The sequence below is a fragment of the Bombus pascuorum genome, chromosome 1, assembly GCF_905332965.1.
Source record: "Bombus pascuorum chromosome 1, iyBomPasc1.1, whole genome shotgun sequence".
Lineage (NCBI taxonomy): Eukaryota > Metazoa > Arthropoda > Insecta > Hymenoptera > Apidae > Bombus > Bombus pascuorum.
In genome coordinates, this window is record NC_083488.1 from 28,941,245 (window position 1) to 28,964,982 (window position 23,738).

At 35.5% G+C, this 23,738-nt stretch overlaps 2 protein-coding genes across 5 annotated transcripts in view; one reads left to right on the top strand and one right to left on the bottom strand.

Annotated features, from left to right (window-relative positions):
* Positions 1 to 23,738, bottom strand: part of LOC132915996 (lachesin-like) — a 480,024-nt gene that overhangs the window by 189,799 nt on the left and 266,487 nt on the right. The gene's annotated exons all lie outside the window — the stretch shown is intronic.
* Positions 19,401 to 22,811, top strand: LOC132915925 (uncharacterized). Its single transcript, XM_060975697.1, has one exon. The coding sequence runs from the start codon at positions 19,498 to 19,500 to the stop codon at positions 20,710 to 20,712; it is 1,215 nt and encodes a 404-aa protein (XP_060831680.1). The 5' UTR covers positions 19,401 to 19,497; the 3' UTR covers positions 20,713 to 22,811.

Consider the following 23,738-nt stretch of genomic DNA (forward strand, 5'->3'; position numbering starts at 1 on the left):
ATCGTTCGCATCGCCTATTGTTTCGCTGTTGGGAACCATCGCGACATGCACTCGATTCGAATGTTCTGTTTATCGAACGAATTCGGCGATGAATTTCTTAATGTACACCGATGGAAAGATAAATTGTACCGATAACGGAGACGACTTGTGCGTTATTGGATCGCGAGCGTCAGCGTAAATTTCAACGTTGATACAGTTGCTGCTTCGCGATCGGTCGTGCCGCGTACTCGCGCGTCGAGACGAGTAGCTGACAATGTCATAAACGAGGAAATGTCCCTTTTCAAAATTTATGGAAGTTCTTGAGCCGTTAACACGTGTCATAGAGGATATTTGAAATGATACTCTCCCTGAATTTTTCATGATCTAGAAAGGAAAAGTACTTTGCTACATGACGATCTCATTCAGTTTCCATTCTCGTTTTCCAGTCTTCCTTGAAGATATCATTCTCGAAGCTTCAATCAGCCGATGCTCTGGATCAATCGTTCCCACGATCGAGATTCATTGTACGTAGTTTTGCATATTAACTTTGTTAATTATTAGAAAATAGTATATTTGCAGCAGCGAGCAAACTTGTTTGTTAAATTGAAATTAACAACGAATTTTTGCACTACTTCAAATAAGGTAAAATATGAATTGGAATAAATTCTGAACGTTAGCAAACAATATTAAAAGGCATGAATCCAGATCAACAGATAAGATAGGAAGACACAAGTGACAGACATATACACATAAGACGTGTCATCGTTAATGCAATAACAAATAAAATAAAAATTTGATTTGTTAAACGACTTATTTAACATTTAAATAAATTAATCCCTCATTTGCTTCAACTTTCTTAATTGTAATTGGCAAACTTTGTATAAAGGGTAAATTACATTCCATTCAACCACATAACAAAGAGTACTGAAATGGCAGCCATACGTCGAATCGAACAACCGTCGATTTACTCATTTATTTTCTTTAGCGATTCTTAATCTGGAAACGTCAGTGAAAGATTCCTGGTAAAACGGTCCGTAAGTGTTTCCGAGTTCGACCAAGGGATACAGTTTCAAACTGTTCGCCACTTTTGGCGAGTTGCAGAGCAAACTTCTGGAATGAACTTTAATGCAGTATACCAAACTTTCTCGATAGAAAAAGGAGAATCGTTGATTTCACCGCTGCCCTGAACAATTACCGAACTTGTTTATTATTTTAACGCGAAGCATCTTCTCTCATTTCTCGATGATCTCTACAAAATTGCCCGGAAACGCTTGTGTTTCCTGCACACGTCAACATATGTTGAATGGCAGAATTATTCATATTACAAAAATGTATGAAACAATAAGTTAAGAGAGAAATGAAATTTTAATATTTTTTAATTTACAGATATCTAGAATGACTCGCATAAATATTTGGAGTTTTCGTGAAATTCGAGCATTATCTAGTCTTTTTTTTAATTATTCTTTATTTAGAAAAAGCATGTGCATTAAATAAATGAAATGTATTATACGTTTCTAACAACTACAATATATGTTTCAGTATTTTTATAAAATAGCGAATTAATTAACCATTATGAATAAATTTATTTTATATTTTCAGTTTATTCTTTTTATTTTAAATATATTTTATGACAGTAATATTCCACATAATATGCTAAGTTAAATATTGATACGAGTTACTGTAATTAAAAGTTAGAGGTAACAAAATTATGAAACAAGCTTGAAAAATCGCGCTTTACAATTACGCAACAACAACCTATATTTTCTTTGTATATTTATTTCTATATGTTTCCATATGTCTCTTGAATCTTTTCATCTGATAACTTTGGCCAATCTTTCTAACTAATTTTTTGATTTTGTAATGTGTAAAGATATATATATTTTTTTCAGAGAAATTCAATACTTTCTGGTCCATACGTATAATGAGTTAAAATTATTCTCATTGTCGACTATATAACAAAAATTCTTAATATAACAAGCTAGTGAAAAGAATGTTTTAATATCTTTTATTTAGAAATGTACAGTTAAAAATTTGGGATAACAAAACCGAAAAGTTGCACTGTGTAATTAGATGTAACGAGTTATTATATATATAATATAAATTATATAATATTATATGATATTATATGAAATTATATTGAATTTCTCAAAGATTACTTTTCTATCATTTCTCTCGAAGTCACAAATTAATACCATCTTTAATCCACAAAATATATGATCTCTTTGAAAATATCAAATACTACGTCTGTTTATCATACGCTTCGTTTAGCATCGTGTTTTCGATTTTCGTTTGATAAACTTAATAATTTCAGAAACGCGCAAAACGGTGAAACGGAATGATGGAAATTATTTGAACAATGATTATCGCTTATGCCCGTCTAATGAATGTACATATATAAGATCCCGCTAATGAAATTATAATTTATTGAATTCTAAGATTTATCGAAGACTATACAGGTGGGAAACGAGTATTGTATTGCTTCGAGACGAAAAGACATAATTTCCACAAAGTGGCTATTGCCGTGTTTCAAAAGAGCAACGCAAGAACAGAGAAATTAATTTACTCGTATAATTGTTCGGATGCAAGGTGCCGTAGTGAAAGGTGGAATTTAAATGACACTTCTTATATTAGGAGTTAAAACGTTGCCGCGAATATTCGAACGTTGTTGTTCTTTGCGTGCAATGTTCTCTTAATAATAATTTTTATTCTTGAGCACTCACAACGACTATGCTTTTAGCAGTAAACAATATTAATTAAAAGCAGCTGTGCATACAAAGAACAAATTATAAAGAGTAAAAGATCTAGTTAAACACATCCTTTTATCTTGATGCATGAAATAATTACCAAAAACAACTGGATGAAATTATCAAGACACGAAAATGTAAAATAACTTTAAAAATGTTAAAACATAGAATAGAGAAAGCTACAATCTGTTAGGTAGATTAATTAGTATTATATGTTTGCACAGCCGTTTAATGTCAGATAAAAACCGCAAATAGAATTAGATAACCGTGCAGCATAAGTATAACACCATTAATGAGATATATATAATGCGATAATAAGATAAAGAAAGGCTATAATAAATTTAACAAGCTAAAGCTAAATATTTTCAAAAAATTAACACTTCAAGTATAATTCCTTTACATTATTAGCAGATTATTTCTGTTGTTTTGTTAAATACAGTTTATTTGTTCTGTTCTATATATAATGAGTTAAGATCTGTTTGCGAACCAATATTTTTACAATGCTGTGTTTTCACGGAAACCTGAAATTCTTACTCGATCGAAGTAACTTCCTCATTGCCTGCACTTTTTCTAATTTTGTTAAACCTAAAGTACACAGTATTCTGATTTTTACGAGATATGACATGACACGATCCTGCGGATATTTATGTCAATTTTATAAATACAAGTGAAAAGATAGAACTCGGTAGAAATTCGTTTTGCTTATTAAATGTTACGATCAACACGACGTTTCCAACACTTATGTATTTTTTCACACACCTTATGTATTTTCTGTACATCTTTGTATCTTCATATTTTCTATAAACGCCTCAAAATCCGCAGTCTAATAATTAATTAAACGTTGATAGTGTCTCGCAATATACAATCAGATTAATTGTGCTACGCGAAGTTCAACATTAAATTTCAACATACTGAAGCTCCGCTGATTCCAAGAAATCTATTTTGTCCTATAAAACAAATAGCTCCGTGCAGAAACTGATGATTCATCATCCACCTATCCATCTATCACAATATAATTGAAAGAGAAGTAATTTTGTTAACATTAACTTATTCATAGAATTCTCGACGTTCTGTTTGCATGCGATACTAATTAGAAGTACTAAGAGGCAGAAGTACGATTTCGAAGTGGACTATGTTTTAGCAAATAGCAGGTAGAGTTGTCGTGTCGCGTTGAAAGATCGAAACGCAGACGTAATTGGCTTGTTATCACTTTGGCAGACGTTCTAACCGCACGATTCGTTTTCTACGGGTTTCGCCGCTAATTACAGTGCACTGCCGAGAACAGGCGACTACATAATCGAATTTTGCTGCTCTTAATTGCAACACGATTACACGAGCAGACGGTTCGCGTAAATATTGAATTTAGTCACATGCTTGCTCGTCTAATCCACCTCAACATGGATTTCTTCTTCGAGTTACATCTCGACATTAGAGATGCCAGTGAAAAGTAATTGCTCTACAAACAAAGTATCAGTAGGTCTATTTGATACTGTTAAGGAAGTTCTTTTTTTCTTATCGTATTTGGATGATAAAATTGTTTGCTTCGTTTTAAATCTATATGACTTTCTTTCAAGATATTTGTTACCGCGGCGTTAAGGAAAAAAATCGTACAATATCTTACTTTATTTATTATTTACTAATTATATTGGTGTGTTTGCTCCTCTTTCTGGAAAATTTACTGCTGTCTGTGTACTACTGGCGTTGATACTGTTATTGACACTATTATAATTATTTGCTACCAATATTTGAGCAAGATAACCGTGTATGCGTTGAATTCTCGCTACATATTGCTCGAAAACAGACCGTATTTCAAGAATTTATAACATAAAAATTTTTCATTTCGGATATGTAACGAACATGAAATAAAATTTTTATATTCGAAAGTGTGTCACATTAAACTTTTAAATTTCGTATCGTGCGTATTTAAAATTTCGTGTTGAAAAAATTGGAGTTTTTTAATTTTCCAAATATCTAACTCACGATATGTTCGTGTATTTCATAAACGTCATATATTACAAATTCGATGGAGAAATGTAATTATTTTCAAATATTAGTAAATAATGGTCCGAATTAATAAAGGAAAATTTGACGTTCCTCTTTTGAAGCAGAAGGAGAAACGAGCGAAAAAAAGAGAAGGATCCTTGATGTGCGTTGTCGTATAAAAAATTTTAAGAGAGTTGAAGTCGTGAGCAACCCTTCAGGCGTTTGAAGAATGACGATCTTTTAAGAGAGGAGGAAGTTTTCGATTCCGAGCAGCCCTTTATGCACCCGTTTCTTCGCGACTAACGTTCACGGAAGTTGAATTGCTTCGAGAAAAGCGCGTTCGACGTTTCCCGTGACTTCTCGTCTTTTTAATGACGCGCCTTTCTTGACAATCCTCCGTATAGCGCATTGTACAAAACTTGGAGCGCCATTCTGAAAGTAATACGATTTCGAGCTGTACTCGATACGAACTGCGTACAAACAAGATCGAGCCGATTTCGTTTCATTGCTCGAGGAAGGTGACAAAATGCGGTGAAGCTTTCGAAATACAGCTTCAAAGACGTACATGAAAGTTGGTGAAATTTGTATTTCCCTTTTACGAAAGTACTTATATTTTTACAATTTCTGTTAGTTCTTCGACGAGAAAATTACTCTTTGCTTTTCTCCACATATATAGTAATTTCAAATTGAATTTATTATAAAAAAAATAGTAATTTTTCTAAATTCTTTGATGTTTGCTTATAATTTTTCTGAATTCTCGCTAATCTTTTCCTTTTTTGGAGCTAGCTTGCGATCTAGTTACGATTTCAACATTTTTATTCCTTCAGAAGGAATGATTCGTGAAAATTATTGTCCATCGACGCTATAAGTATTGATTTTTCATATGTATTGAATGTATCGTTCATAGTTGATCAGAATTAAAAGAATATGATGAAAATAAATCGATTCTGCATCTGATTTTAAATACTTCGATGGTTCTAGCGTTAAAGGTGACCCATAAGGATTTTAATTACAATTTAATTTAAATTTGAAACTTCAATGTTCGAAGCTATCAAATCGATCGAATCGATTAGACCTGTTTTATAGACTTCTTTAATACTTAGTACTATTTCGTTGTATGATCTAATTTCATTCGCATCAGTTCTAGAATCTCGAAAGTTCCGTGAGCAAGTTCATCGCAAATCTTGGTCATTACAAGTTTCGTGGCATAGTCGTAAAAGATAAGACACACAAAACGGCCCTCAAAAATAATTATCTGCTCTGTCGTTAAGGATACGAAATGACATTGAGGAGGAAAGTTCAGTCGTTTCATAGATAAATGAAGTGTAAAGATAATCCCGCCTAAAGCGATTTTCTCGAACGATCGAGCTTTTCCATGTTCCTAGGGTCGTAGCCACAAACATGAATGTTTCCATTTTATTATTTAGTTTTCTGCTGCCTTTGAAAAGATCGATACAGAAAATATACTATAATCGGTAGACTGTGAATATTTATGCAAAATTATGATAAATCTTCCTTTCATTTAGTAATTACTATAACAAGTATTTTACTTTCAATATTTTTTCATAGACTTACTTATGTTATGTTGTATGTTATGTTATGTTATGGATACATATTTATATTTTTGTCAACACACAATCTAACGAGTTATAGAGATATTTCCTACATTTTCGATATTTTGTATACTTTTTACACGATCTATTGTAAAATTTATTCCAAACCTTGTTGAAAAAAAATCCAATTTATATTCCAAACATAAACCGTGAATATTTAATAAATAAGTATTGTTATTATAGAATTAAGTAACAATATAAAATATTATAAATAATAAATTACTCAACTACCAACTTAATTTTATCTCGATTTCCACTCGTTTATACGCCACGCGTCCTGGCGACGAATTTTGACCTCGATATCAGCCGGCCATAAAGTTTCACGCTGCTTTTTATAACGTAAGCGATCGCTTTTGCTGTAACTTTGTTTCTCACGCTAGAATTACGATTACTATTCGACATTCGCTTTAAAGCAAAACGCAAGGTTGAAAATTCGTTGACGAACGAATTTCTTTATTTCCATTCCAGCGTTAAAGCAAAAGCTTTATTTTTCGTGATAAAGATTTCGCATTGAATCAGTGGTCGAACGAATGATTGAAGCTGGAATAGTCGACTGGACCGATTCACGAATGGCCACAATGGGCTTGGATTAATTTAATTATGGATCAGCTCTATTGGGAGCGTTGCATTGCTATGTAACCAGCCTTTCATCCGCGAAAAGCTCGCCTGACCTTTCTCCACTGATCGACTAGAACGCTTTGTTCTTTGTCATGATGTTTCTTTTGACATACGTCGCCGCAGAGAAACGAAATTATAATTCAAAGATTGGGAACAAAAGTGAATAAGAGGACCCCGTTGGAATCGGTCTTGTGCAAATGTAGGAACGTGTTTCGTTATGAAACAATACGAATATGAAATGTTATCAAACTCATAATTGATCTATTATTGAATTCATTGGAAATTTTGAAATCTGATACGCGCAGTAACATACAATACTATTGTTAATTCTATCAGTGCGTGATATGATAAAGAATTAAAAACGTCTAACAAAATAGAGATTGCGACAATGCTGTGAAACATCTAATTCCAAGATAGATGACTTAGAAACATGATAAAACATATCTGCTACAAAAATTATTAATATTTTTTCGTACGCTTAGTTAGCAATTTCGTATTTCCCAAGTATCATCGTTCAGTTAAGTTAAACGAAAGAAACAAGTTGTTAAACACCGAAAGTTGCTTCAACGATTTCACGACCAAACAGATCGGCAATACGCTTGGGCAGAGGAGGTACACAGGCCGAATTCCCAGGGAACTGAAAAGTCACAAACTCGACTTCCAAACCTGAACGACCGTTCGATATGTAAAACTCGTCTCTTCAAGTATTTTGTTGCCTCGTAAACAGTCGAAACGTACTTCCTCGTCAACGATGATGCCTGTTATGTGGTTTGAACGCGCGTTTCACACGCAAGGATACTAAGTACTATTAACGACGTTTGGAATTCCGTTTGAATTCTTTTTTCGTTAACACCCTTTCCCTTTCCCTTCGTTTCGATATTTATGTAACGCTTTATTTTGTGCCACACTTACGTTTTTTTTAAACCTGAATAAAATCTAGGTATCTTAATTTCCTGAATTATTAATTAAGGTTCCTTAATTTCAATGATATATCTATTATAATTATATATATGTTCTCTAATCATCGAATTAGAATCACTCAAAACTTTCAATTTTCATCTTTTTAGTAAAATTGAAAAACACGAGCGAATTGTAAAGCAATGTTTATTAATTACTAAGGCGTTTTACAAATACATGTTAATTCGTGTTTTCTCCTTTTGCATTCATAGTAGCTGATATCCTATCGACATGCTGCATATTCACTATCTTTATATTTTATTACAATAGCTCGTTATTTCAATAAATATCCTGAATTTTTGTTTTGTTTATTGACGATATGATGTTTAATGATCAGTACGCGGTTAATTAGCCAAACATTTTCAGTGATTTTCAATTCCGATGAATCGTCTGGCCATTGAGAATACGAGGATACTCGTTGATACAATGGCTATTTGGCAGTAAGAGAGACAATCGAGTATTTATCTGATATAAAATGATCGCAAAAAGAATTCACGCGGTATCGTTTTTGTTCTGGCATTTATATACCAATCAATTAAATCCAAATATATTAAATTTCGTACCATTCGTTAGTACTTTTGTATGACCACAGGAATTTCACACTGTGAAAATATCTGAGTGAGCGAGTCTGATAAGAACAAGAACGTTTCATTGGAAAATAAGAATCTGTGGTAATAGTTTTGGAAAGTGCTGTAATATGTGACAGTACATACTGTGACACACAGTAGAGCGTGAAATATCCATCGCAACTATAGAAGTGAAATTTCTCAATGTAATTCTAATTCGATGGCGAGAAAATACAGCAGACAGTAGTCTAATTAATATTTTGTTTATTTAAGCCAACCTGCCACTAGAATAATATTTCCAGTAACGACTGAAAAAACTTGAAATTACCTTGCAAGTCCCTCCATCGTATTATACGTCATATTACGAAAGAGAATGCAATGTACATACAGCCCCGAGTGCAACGACAGCAACGACACCGATTCTTCATGGTTTACATAGTTTTACGACCTCGCTACGTCTTTTTATTAATCCGAAGTATACAAAGTGAGCTGTAGTATCATGACCAAGCTGACTTAAAAATTCCAAGCCCCAGGGCCATCGTGTGTTGGCACGCAACAGATTCTCCCTCTTAATTCTCTCATTTCACGGCTCGCGGTTTCAAGCCAGCTCGTAAAACATTCGTGTCGCTCAGAGAGAAACGGCAACGCGGTGTGGCGAGAAGGGCGTGAGGAAGAGCGGGGTCGGAAGGGTGAGCTGTCGTAGGAGGATCTTTCAATCTAGCCAAGGTACGGACGGTTGAAGAAAGAGGAGGAAACTGGTTGCCGGAGCAGCGGCCCCGGAGTCTGCTTTAAAATTCAAATTCACAACTTTTGCTTAAACGTCTCTTAGATAACCGAGATAGCTGCGTCGCCTTCCGAACACTCTCTGCCCCTGAAACTCTCTGGTTTCCACCCTGCGGCTGAATCTCGTCAGACGCGTAGAAAAACGATCCCGGAGTTTCTATGGGGAAACCTGGAGAGTTAGAAGAAGAATGTATGTACGTGTACTTGCTACGCGTGTATTTTCTTCATCTGTGTGTATGGAAGTTCGGACCGTAGCGCAATCTCCGATAAGTAAGTAAATTGGTCTGGATATTAGGAGCCTCCGACGCGCTGCAATTCCAGTGGGGGTGGTTCAGGTTACGTTACAAGACCCGCGCAATGGCGAACCCGAGTTTCCCCTTCGTTATTGGTGAACTCAAGATTGTCGACCGCGCTAACGAGGGACATCGATTACCGGCAAGAAATTGAGCATATGCCGAGTAGGGGACATAGAAACGAGCCGGCTCCTGGTATGTAATTCCGTGTACTCGAGCGTGAACGCGATCGGCTGGTGACCAATTTTAAGAGAGTGGAGAGTTTATTACTGGTCGTTGATATTTACTAATGATAGGGGAAATGGTTATGACTGTGATAGGTGAATAATATGTGCATACTCTTGCGGATAATTTTATTTTTCTGGTTTTTAATTACGAGGTAATGGATTGTGGATGTTAGTCAATTAGTTACTCAACGTTACATCAGCATTCAGTTCAAAAATGTATCAAACTCTCTTCAAGATTAATGTCTAACTGCTTTCGGAAAGATTCTCCTTTTTCAAATTTGGTGAAGCAAATTTCTAGGTTTTAAGTCGAGAAATTCTACTATTCCAAAATACATTGCACGTCATCGACTGGTTCCTTCTTCTTGCGCCATCTTGGAATTTAACGTCCAATTACGTTTCACAAGCTTATGTCTTTACGATTACTGGCGGAAAAATGAACTTTTGTGATAGAAATAGGTACAGCCAAAACTGGTTGGATTTTACCTTCTTCATCTAAAATATTCTTTCCTAACAAAAGTCGATAACTCTACGCAATGTATATTAAAAGTAGCATTAAAATAATAATATTCATTATTGTAAGAATGGAAGGTATTTGTCACTTGCCACTTTTCCAAATAAAATATATAATACACTATATTTAAATCTTCTGTATCTGAACTGATACGGAGACGTGGTTGGAATAAGCAAAGTTCGAAGAGATTGCTTCGATGATGAAATACCATCTGTTACGACCGTTCGCGGAGACAAGGTTACGACCGGTCGCGAGGAAAACGCGTCAGTGAGAGGCATAAATTCTCGCTACGATTCGGATAATCGACGCCGCGAATTAGTCGTTCCCCCGTTTCGGTTAAGATAACAGAGATAATTCAATGAATTTAACACTGTATTAACAGATTAATATAGCTTGTATATTTAATAATAATGAATGTAATCATAAAAACGTCAAATTATTTAGCGATAAATACAGTTAATGTGTTACAGAAATTCGACCCGACTTTACGATATCTCTCGATGAATTCGTTGAACTAAGCGACCTTAATTTTATTCGTCAGACCTCTCCATGTATGCTGTTAGAATCTTCAAATGAGACTGATTGCCTTCGATCATTTCTTTGTCTTCTGGGGGAGATAACCTCCACTGTGCTCGTGTTACGCCACCGTTCGCGCCTATAATCACGTATGCCACTTTCTTTGTGTAAATAAAATCCCAGACCTAAATCGACGTTTCTGGAACTGGCTGCTTGGTGACAACTATGCGCTCATTGCTACATTGTATATTTTCCGTCGGGCAGGTAAGACGATCTGTTTGCAACACTGTAGTACCGCGAGCGACGATTAGGAATACGATCTATAGTAAGCCTCGTGGCGTAACACCATCTTTGAACGAATAACAACCGTGTCACGTAATTTCCGTAGCAATTTGTTTTAATAATATTGTTTTCAAAAATAATTGATTTATTGCAAATGGCTATTAAATTTTGAATACACATGAACAAAAGTATTACAGTCTAGTGTAGCAAGTTAAGGACATGGGTAGCTTCTCATCTCCGTGTACGTAAACTGTTATATATGCATAAACATTGAAATTATATCGAAAATACACGAAATTCAGAAACAATAGTTTGAAAAAGCAAGGAGAAATTTTCTTCTCTTGAAGCAAGAAATAAAAATACGAGAAATGAAACAAAGAGATAATGCTAATAGTATTACGTATTCATACAAACGTAGATGTTATGAATTTAGAAAATTGTTACTACAAATAACAGGAAGTATCAACCAATCAACAACAAGTAGTCGAAAAAACCACATACCTTTTCCCACGCTGTAAATCTCGCAAGACAAAAGACAACGGCAAAATCCTACAGCATCGTGCGAATCTGCATACCGAACCCATAACCTTTAGCCCGTCGGTCTATAAATTATCGGGAACTAAGAGGGAATCGTAGTCAAGACGACGCTGCGGTTCGATGCAGTGGGAGCAACCGGCGATTCAACAGGCAGCTCGGAGCGGAAACGAAAGAAGCGAACGGAAGGAAACAACGAACAGCCAACGGGCCCGTGGCGTAGCAAGCGTAGCGAAAATTAATCCAATCGGGCGCGCGGAAAATCAATTCGATGATAAATCTTCCATCGAATCGTAAATAACGGCGCGCCACGATCCCGCCAGATAGTCTTGCCTGAGACCATGGCGCGACAAAGAAATATGACGACCAACACTGGAGCTTATTTATCGAGAAAAACGGAACGTGAATGGGTGTACCGAGTTTCTTTGCTTGATCCACCGTGCCACGGGAATTCATCGACACGGTCCTTTTACATTTTTCCAAGCCCTTTTCCCAACCGTCCAGCATCCCCGCTCTCATTCGCTCTTATTCACCGATCTCGAGCGGAACCGGTTCCACCGGCTTCGTCGTACTTCCGGCTATTTCACGAGTCCGCTCGTAAACTTTTTACTACGATCCTCCGTACAATATGCTCGGAACAATCTGGAGACAGCAGCACCACGACATCCACCTCCTCGTACCCATAGCCGTTTATTCCTCTCGCTTCTCCTCTTCGACTTTGCAACTGACGTCGAAACGATAGAACGACCGTCACTGTCTTCGCGAATTTAGAATTTAGAATGACAAGAACTTCGTAAAGTGAGTATCCTGCCGGGTACGAGTATAGGAATACTTGGAATAGTATTGATTTTGAGAACGTCCAGAGGGTGGTGATACAACGAGATGGAGCACCACCAACATCGGATAGCGTTATTTATGATTCCGTTGCGGCGTTATATTTATCTCATTTCAGCAGGCCATCGATCCTTCGATTTTCGGAAAGCAAACAGCCACAGGCTCTATTCATGCTCAGGATTCAAGCAGATCGTCTTGTATTTTCTACGTTTCGAATTCTCTTGCTCATTGAAGATCGTTTCTGCAACTTGGTTATACACGGAGAAATCATACGTACGTTTAAATGTAAATTGTACTCGTGTGGAATTAAAGTTTAAATCTTATTAAGGTTGTATTTTTAATATACTAGCTTAGATGTAATTAATCTAAAGAAAATTTCGAAAGGAAATTAACACGGATATTATACAGATATTATAATTATTACAGAGTAGAATGGATATTGTAATTATCATAGAATTAATACAGATATTATAAAGCGAGAAATTCTTGATAGATTAACGAGCATGGATTTTCTCGACAGATGCATTACGCTCAGGTACAGCTACTCGTATAAAAAATTCTTGTCCGTTAAATAGAAATGTATCAACTTAAGTCAACTAAGAAGTGTTTTTAGGAAAAGAGCGATTACTATTTATATAATTGTTTCTAAATATATGAATTTCAATGTTCGTTAAGTTTTCAAACAATTCTAAGAATTATCCTAAAGGATGGATTCCAGCTGTCCAAATTTCGGAATCTCCAAAGTTTACAGTTTTAATGAAAAACATACAATCCAGATTAAACAGCCATAAAATCGATCAAAATGAAAATATTTGCAATTCGTGTACAATTTTACTTCTCGAACTTCGACAAATATTTTTATTTGACTCTCCTTTGTCTTGAAAAGAACATCGAGACGCAAAAATTCGTTAATTTAAAGTAAACATTACATTCACTCTGTTGATTAAACGTGGAAACAGAAAAGGAATGGAATTTTTCACCTAGAATACACAAAAATTTTACAGTTGAGTTGTAGATACCAATGCAAGAAGTGTTTGAGCATGCTCCTTATGTTAATGAGTCATTACTTCTAAACAAGTAACGCTAATCGGTAACGAATGTTCTCGTTATCGTTCGTTTTCCAGGAAAGTAGATCGTTATGGCAGCTAACTGATTTAATTCGTTTATCAGGTCACTCATTCGTAAGAAAAATTGGCAAGAGCTATAGATTTTTTTACACCGGTTTTTCCTTTCTCCTTTATTGTTTTCTCCAATTAAAAGTCCGCTTTTTATCGATACAATACGGAATAGAGAGCGTGATTGAAAGCTTAAAGCACACGGAATTAAACGGCCCGACTAAACGTGGAATTATCGTGCTGAGATTTTTGTTCGTGATAGGGACCCGCGGATTGAAGGTTGAAAATAATTTCGAAATTTTATCCTTTGAGCAATTGTATGTTCAATTTTATATAAATGCTGTTCGAAGCGATAAAAATGTTTTAAATGTACATGATTTAACGTTATATGAAAGATAATGAAATATGGAGAATGTAAAGTGACGTTGTAGAAGTAGAGCGCTAAATGTGAAGTGGTTATCTTCCTTTTTTAGCGTTTTTTCGCATGACCTGAGACCTATTAAAATTAAAAAATTTTTTAATACCAGAGACAGATACTAAAGAACATGTAATTCAAGTTTCCATGTAAAATCATAAAAAAAGTTATGTGAACAATTTTTTAATATATTTTTTAATTCTTTATACTTCGCCTATTAATAAGAACTTTGTTTTCAAAAATAACATCTTTTTTATAGATTATGTAAAAATGAAACTTATTTATGTCTAAGTAGAATAGATAACATAATATTTCAAGATTATAGTATTTATAACCACTTTCGAAACTAATAACGAGAACTATCGTTTCTTGTAAATTAAGAGTCATTACAGACCGATAGACAAACGTTTCAAAATGTACGTTGTTTAAGAATATTAGCCATTTAAATTCTCTCCGGTCGCTGTGAATAATTTTACACAAAATATTCCGAATACTCGGCATAATCAAACACTTTCGTGGCTATACGATATATTTATATTAATATCCATCGAACAATCAGTTCATTATACAGTGTTTATGGATCAATTATTACAGGACTGCATCCTGGAGGATGGATCGATAAGCAGTTTAACGCGTATTATTTTCCGTGTCTGAAGGTTCGACGACGCAGCTCGTCGTTGCATAAATGAAAGACAGTTCAAGGGGATGAGGTAAATCGTCACGTAGCTGAAGAGCCATATCGAATGAAATTTGCAATGGAAATTTAATCTGCCTCGGTTTGTACCGAAGAGTACTGGCTGCTGTTCCTTCTTAACACCACCCGTCTTTATGTCTCGCGGAATTTTCAACGGGAAAATAACAGACAGGGTGACGAACAGAAATTATCGTTGCTCGCAAGAACCTCTATCAACGGTTTGGGAAAATGCAGTGGGAAAGCTCGAGTGGGAAACAGGTTTGGCGGAATATTTTATTTAAACCGCGGAAAGATATGCGGGGACCAATCGATTCCGACGAAATCGCTCCAGGTGGTTATTCGAACTGAAAAAGCTTTCTCGCGTGTTTCATTCGAACAGAGAAAGGTAATCAATTTCGTTGAAATAGCCGAGTATATACGAATAACCTGCGCCATTTGCTAGATGAAGGCCGACTCTGCTAACTCGTGAACTTTTTCTAAATCAAATGTCGACGAAAAATACGCTCGATGAAACAAATTACGAAAATATAATTTATTAGAATATCAGATTAGTCAACGAAGCATGAATCTACGATGTTTGATGTAAAATTCATAAACGCATATCGCGAGTGAACGGACACACTGGTTCCTAAAAATTTTATAAATTTCATGTGAAGTCAAAAAAGAAAAAAAGGTACATGGTACAGAGTTGAGCATGATATCGATCGAATTTGAATTTTTATCGTGTTAGAGTGTAAGCATAGTAGTAGGTTGTTGGTTTACGATATGTGAACGAGTAGCCTCGTACTTGAACCGTCAACCACATAAAAAAAAACAACGTTGACTAAGATTACATATGTACTTTGTACGCTACTGTTCAGAAGTGCCTGTACTGTTGCATATTTTTGACACAAGACCTTTTGTAATTACAAAGTTACAAATAAGACCACTAAACGTCTTCTCTCGAGACTTTCTCCCGTGGTATCGTAGCTTTCGTTTTGTCCGGAACGTCAGAAGAGTCCACTCGTGCGCAGCCAATTCAGTTAATTTCATCTCGCGAGCGAAGAAGACGATTTTGCGCTGCTTGCCTTTCTGGATCGTGGCACTCGCCTGCTCCAGTTGCGCTGGTCGCTTCTTTATCATCCTTTTCGGCCTGTTTCTTTCCCTTTCATTGTCGCGCACTGTTCGGTGTTGTTCGGAGAAATTCCTCTTGAGGTCTCTTTTTGCCAAGATCGTCGCACCTTCGCGAGCTGAACGATCCTTTGGTAAGAGAAAAAGTGGCAGAACAGAGAGAAAATGAAATTGCCTCGAGTCTAGATCCTGGAGATTGATTCTGAGAACCGGTTTAGAATTAGACGAAGATGATTGCTTGCGGTTGAGAATCGGGATCGGATTCTGCCTGTCCTTGAAATACATTGCCGCTTAGAGATTAAGGTTGGTTCAGACAATATTGAATAGTTTAGTCAAATAAGAAATAAAGCTGAAGTTACACGATTCAACTTGGAGAATCATTGCGGATGAAGCGAGGAGGACGGCAGTGATGTTTTTCGATGAATTATCCACTGTGAAACTGCAGCATGAAACCACACAGTGTAAATTTGGTTTTACTTGCTACTTGACTAAACTACTGGCCATATCTGAAACAGCTTTTGTCACAAAAATAGCTGCATAAAATTTACGAATTTATTCTATTAGTTTGGGAATTGAAGAAAATGGAAAAATGTAAAATTAAAAAATGACATCTTTTCATCACACGTTAAATTTTCCTCTCGCTCTACTCTATATGCTTGTCCCTGAAACATTTACGAGAGTTCAGCTTAAGTGGCCGCAATTATCAATTGCAACGTTAAGGTTTATACACATCGGTACGAAAGAGCAGCAAATTCTAAATGTAGAACACAATGATAAATCAAATATTAAATATTTACAAACTAAATTAATCCTATTATGAAAACTTGTATTATAATTATTCAAAACATACAGGACCGTAAAAAAACATACTAAAGAAGCTAACACAAAAGTTTCTTTTCTTATCCAATTTACACGCGGACACGTTATACTTCACATAGTCTCCAGCACCGGCAGGAACATTTGTCGTGTTAGTGATAAAGTCATAACTAGACTGCGAATTTTTATGTTTATACGAAATTTGTAAATGCAAAAATACACAGAATATATAAAAGATCCGAGTGCACTCGTTATAATATTCCGCAGGGAAAACAAATTTTTGCTTAAAATTAGTTTAGATTCGTTATTTGCATACACAAAAGCGTGAATTTGTATAAATGTCCGCAGTGTAATCACAACACCTATTCAGGAAATATAAAAACAATACAAACAACATGTACACATATCATCATAAAGACCATGACAGCGAGTTATATAATGCTAAGAACGATAAATATACGTTAACGTGTAGTTATTGTCTAGAATTACTATCGAATATAGTAGGGAGTAGTGGATTATGCAACTGAATGTATGTAGTTGAATACGCCACGCCTTGTTCTTTTGAAACACCGATCGCATACATAATTTAAGAACCTACGTCCAGGTATACTTCCTGTTGCGTCGCGCGAGATGGTCCGTGCGACGTCCCTCTCGGACTGGCCGCTAGGGCCTACCCCTCGTTACACTGATCCGCAATAAACCCAAGGAACCACCATAAACCGAATTTTTTTAGCTTAACTTCTATTTACATAAGTATTATCGGTTTATGTATGGTCCTTTGAACAGTCCTTGGGTTTGTTGCACGCTTTTGCTAATTACGGAGAAAGCAGATGTGCCCCGCGAAACAGCTGGTTTTTTCCAGGAACAAGGACACCCATGAGCCACATCTGCAGGAGACTTCCTCCTCGTATTTCATTTATTAACATTGGCTATAACCAATGGGCATCGCGGATCGTTACCCTCACTTTTCTACCGAAAAGTGTGAACAACGAATCCGCGTTCTTAGTTCAAAAAGGGTACACCCACATCGAGCTTTCCTCTTAAATGGTACGAGATGGACAGTCAAGTCCACTGCTCTTACATACCTCGGACAGTCAACTCTACGGTTCTTTCGCTCAGTCATCGAGCAGTCAAGTCTACTATTCTAACAAGTTCTCGGCATTCACCACGCCAACTCTATCAACCCTCGGGTCAATCATTGTACTTTCCGACATGACGAAGTCAAACGACACGACAAAGTCAAGTAATTTCAGTCTAAGCTGCAAGTGTTGTAATCTGGTGGAAATATATATATAATATAACTGTAGCCTACAATTGCATTCATTGAACCACCCCTGTTATCTTAATCGAAACAAGGGGAACGACCATCTCGCGGCGTCGATTAGCCGAATCGTAACGAGAATTTGCGCCTCTCGCTGACGCGTTTTCCTCGCGACCACGTCTCTCCGCGAACGATCGTAACAACTATCGAATATAGTAGGGAGTCTGAATTATGCAACTGAGTGTATGTAATTGAATAAGTCACGCCTTGTTTTTTTGAAACACCGATCGCATACGTAATTTAAGAACCTACGTCCAGGTATACTTCCAGTTAACTGATTACGTTACAACTAGTGATGGGATTAAGTTCAACATTATGTTAACTTACATACGTATAATTCGAATTAAATTCAATATACACGGTTCATTTTATAGGTTCTGGATACTCTTTGTGAAGTATAAAAGTTCGTTCGTTGTAAGTTGCAAAATATTTGATGTTCAGAAGCTGGTCTTGAACTTTAGAATGAACACTTGTAAGTATACATTCGAATGAGTCATAACCACTAAATGAATCATTGAACACCTCATTAAACTCTTATAACAAATAAAAGAAAACTGTGTAGAATTGTAGGTAGTGAACATGATAAGGATTCCTATAAATTTTACTTTGATATTTGCACTTGCAAGTAGACTGCGAATGTTTATTCATATTTTATACAAATACAAAAGAGAAGGAACTTAAGCAGAAATATACGAGTGAATATAATGAACAAGTATTATGCTTGAGTATTTTATATCATATATTACATTTTTGCATCTTTGATTCCTCATAAATGCGTAGAAATGTGCAGTTTATTCGTGATTAATTCAAGCAAATGGAGAATTTTTATATTTTCTATTTAATTAAATTTCTCTATTTAATTTCTATAAAGTTTCGAATCTATTTGATGCAAGAGGCATTTTTGGAGCAGCCTTTTTTATTACCCAAAATATTTATATAGCGTTCGAATCTGTCACATTTGCATACAAGTGTACTTGAAAGTATTACTTCTTCTCTTTTGAAATACTTACATTAACCTTGTTTTGGTTAAAATGACAATGTTAACATACCAAGTATACTTTATTATTAAAGAAAGGTTTACCATTTGCTTCGTGCCATTTATGCTTTTCTTCGTTTAATTTAAAGTATTTTGTAGTAGCCTGTACAATACAACTTTATTCAAAAGTTAAAAAGCACAGGAAGCTTCAAGTATTTCATCATATCTTGAAAAATGCAAAGAGTGCTGCATTGGACAATTTAATTAATTTAACTAATTTCAATCAGTCAATGATCGAACCTTACTTGCAACGTACTTGACTCCATCATTAACCACTCTTTTTCTAGGAATATACTCACGGCTCTCTCGGAGTATCGTAATACTAGGAACGAGTCATTAATTCCTCAATGTGAGAAATTCGCTATATCATGGGCTGTACTCTGCGTCCCCCACTCTACTTCTCGTGCCCCGCTTCGTCACATAGTCAATATTATATGAGATGATAGTTGACTCTCAGTTGCGCTGCTCGTCATCGTCAGTCTACGATCGTATTTGCAGTTGAAAGGAATTGGAGCAATCGTCGCCATATTCGTTGCTAATTAGTGATGCCATGATGTGTGAAGAAACGAAGAATTGTCACGCCTGGTTAGACCCGCTGGTCGACAAGATAACTACGAATCTCGGCAAAAATTTCAATGATATACGATACGAAGTATCAACGCCTAACGAATCCTTCTTCCTTTCGAGTTTATTCTTCGTCGATATCATCTCTAACTCGGCTACCGACAATGACGACAAAGAGAAGGAAATATCGAACAGCGTTGTGGTTAAAACACCGCAAACGTTGAACCGTTTACGCGAAGTAATGAGATGGGACGAACAATTCCACAACGAGATATTGTTCTATAAAAGGTACGCCAAGTATTACGATCAAGTGCCTCGTTGTGTTTACGTTGAGCAGAATGACTCTCTTGATTCGGTGATCGTCCTAGAGAATATAGTTACTCAGCAAGGTTACGACTTGTGCAAATGGAAGAGCGATATACCGATGGTATACACTATAGCTGCGTTTCGAGAAATCGCAAGGTTCCACGCGAGAGCGTACACGGTAAAGAAGAATCATAAGGAAGAATTCTTCGATTTCGTGAAGAATATCCAGGAAGTTAGGTTCTGTCCAGAGAGCATTATGAAGCTCGTATTCGATACATCTGCGACCAGGTGGCTCGACTACCTTCGAAAGCAGGGCCACGATAAACAATTCTGTGACAAGGTCGAAGCTCGATTCGAGAACGCGTATGATTTGGCTCTGAAATTTATCGAAGCCGAGGAACCTCTCGCCACGCTATGTCATGGCGACTTAACGATAAATAACATGTTCTTCAAAAATGAAAATGGTAAACTGAAAACTACATTTATCGATTTCGCATTAGTACGGTATGGGTCGCCAATTTTGGATCTGTCTACGTTCATATGTCTGCATTGCGCGAATAATATCGACAAAAATATGTTGGATAATGTTTTGAAAGTGTATCATGACTCTTTGATACAGTGTCTTAAGGAGAATGATATGGATTGTGAACAATATCCGTTCGAGGCTTTCTACGAGGATTATAAGAAGAAAGGTCTGTTTGGATTTTTCATTGCCTCGTTTTTCCTATCTACGGTGATGGGAAAGTGTGTTATTGGACCGGAAGACTTCGATCAAATGGAAATATCGGAGTGGATGAAAACGATGAGTCACATAGGTGGAGATGAAATTAATAAAGTTTTGGCGAATATGTTGCTGCAATTAAATGAATTTGGATGTCTGGATTATGTACTGTAAGTGATCAGTATTTATTACACTAGTTATGATCAACAGAATCCACGCATTATAAATCCATTATAATCCACGCAATCCATTATAAATCAATAAGATCAAACAAATGCAATTTTTATTATTAATTTTAATTACGAATTTTATAATTGAATATTGGATATTGTTAGGTTTTATAATTTTTGACGATTTGTTGAAGAGTCAAATTTTATTGTTTGAAAATTGAAATGTATATAGCAGTTACAGAATCAATAAATAATGAAGAAATGAGCCAAGTTATTGTAAAAAATATCATAGAAATGTAAAATATAATATATGTTCTTTATACGAAACGTATCATTAATCATCCTTCTTTTTTACCTTTTTCCCCACTTTTACATCGTATGACGAATAATCAGTATGAAAATATTAATTTTCTAATGTTTGTTGACAAAACATATTCGCAGAAGTACCAGACGATATTTTACGGATGTTAATCAGTGTAATTTCATTATAATTAAAAAATGAAAACGGTATAATTTATAGATACCTTATACGCATTATGTAAAATGCTTTGAAATTATACAGAGATAACGTTGATAAAGTTGGAAAGAAATTCGAAAGTGTATATAAATTTTACAAGGTATTAACTGCAAATATAATTTCAAAATGTTTTATAAAACGTTCATGATATATTTATAAAAATTTTAGAACATATATATAAAATGTGTTTATAAAAATAATGGTAATACTTTCGCACTTCATTGTATACTAAAATATTTATAATAGACATTTGGTATTTATCGTCCATATGAAACACATAAACTCCAATCACTATCATACATTCGTTATTCACACAAACAGCATGAATCGGTACATATACATATGTATATGTGTATGTATTATAACAATACATCCTTTCAGAATATCGTTCTACGTACAATTACCAATCTCTTCAAGAGAATCCATCCTTTAAACCAATACAATCAAACATTATACAATTGAAATTTCCAAGAACTTAATCCTTCAAAGATTACGCTTTTGATATCTTGTACTGCTCACAGTATACTGTAGCAGAAACCTTCATAATCCACTCTATCACATATATAAAATATCACCGAATTAACAAATATATATACTATAACTCTACATACATGTATCGTTCACTCTGATAAATTCTCATTTTGTGTCAATCCTTTAGAAAATAATCCACCAAATCCGCTATCATTAACGCTAACATTATATACATTTGAAATTATCAAAAACATTAATCCTTCAAACCCCTGTAAAATCCATCTAAAAATAATCGGCAATCCGTGATACGCGCAATTAACGTTTTCCATAATGAACCGGTATCGGAAAATTTGTCGAGAGATAAGCGGCCAGAGCTTTTTTTTCATAGAAGTACACGGATGGAAAACGGGTGCAACAACGCGGGTAAAAGGCTGGTTTAGAAGAGTGCACGCGTGTATACCCGGCGTCATATAGGTATGCGATGTACATATCCAGCGAAATAAAGCTCGTAGACACGAGGCAGCGGGGACGATGCGCGAAATTATTCTTTCGCCTATATGCAAGTACGGATCTGCCTTTCAAATAGAGGCACTCCGTGACGCGCGGAAAAACTTTGTCATTTCCATATATTTCGCCGAGGACTGACAGCCCTGTCTCTCCCGGGAAATTCACTTACGCTCTAACCTGAATTTTAAGCCCGTTAAATTTTGTTCGTCGCGGCGGTTCCACGCGCGGCCGCGTGTCTTCACGGCCGGAAGAGGAAACGAGGGACTGGAACTTGCGAGGAGAACTTGCAGGAATACTTTTAGCTTGGAAAGGGACCTGAAACACGCTACCTACAAGAGGTTACCTTCGATATCCCAGGAAATCGTGGAAAATAAGGAGAATGATTATTGGATTCGTAGAATGTCGTTAGAGCTGGTTACGTAGCAAATGAATTAACGGTTATTAAAAGTGCAGACTGTAGCAGGAAAATTATACAATTTCTCGAAGAGGATTCGTGTAAACTATTGTTCGAACAAATACATATCGTGCCATTCAGAAATTGGTTGATGTACTTCATAGAGGATTCCTTTTTCTATTGGAATGTTGTGTCTTTCAGTTAAATGTTTTTCTTGAAGTTATCTGCAATTTGATATTTACAGCATTAAGTTCCATCCTTGAGTGGTTTATTGTTATCGTTATTGTGTGGTAAGTACGTCGTGCGAAATGGTATGGAAAATTCATTCGCTCTTTGTAAAATGTCTCCGAAATTTCTCTTTTATCTAGAAATTTGATTTATTCGAGTTTTATTAATTTTAGTCGAAAAATCGACTAAAGAATAGCTTTTAAATTAACTAATTTAAATTAATCAATTGATTTATTTATTAATTTAAATAAATAAATTAATTAATTCGCGTATCATTGGTTGAGAATTTCTGGTGTTAGAGAAATATTTTACGATGCGCAGAATCACTAAAATTACACTTTCCGCATGCAAACTTGATATTTTCCGTGTTTCAAACACTACTAATTAAAGTTTCTATACGGTAGCATGAGAACACACTCTGTATTTAGTAATCTATAATTATCAAGCGGATTCATTGTGACTTGCTACATGTTTAATCACTGATACAAGAAATAACAATACGTGTGATACAGATGTTCCATTACTTTCGATAAAGAAATATTTAAAGATACGAACAAATAGACATTATCATGGTTGCATGAATGTGAAATACTTCACCTTATCCATCTTAAAATCTCATAAAGTGTTTGTTCGTCTATTTATATTTACGTTATCACATTAATGATCTTCTATTAGTCAAGGTGAGAGCAATAATAAATAAATACTTACACATCAATAATTTATATCTTTTCCTGACTCTCGTGTAACACTATTGTCGAATTTCATGAAATGTGACAGAATATTTAATCACATGCGAATAATAATGTTACAATGATAATTGCATGAAATTTGTTACGCCACGAAGCTTACTATAGGCCATATTTCTAACTGTCGCTCGCGGTATTACAGTGTCGCAGACAGATCGTCTTACTGC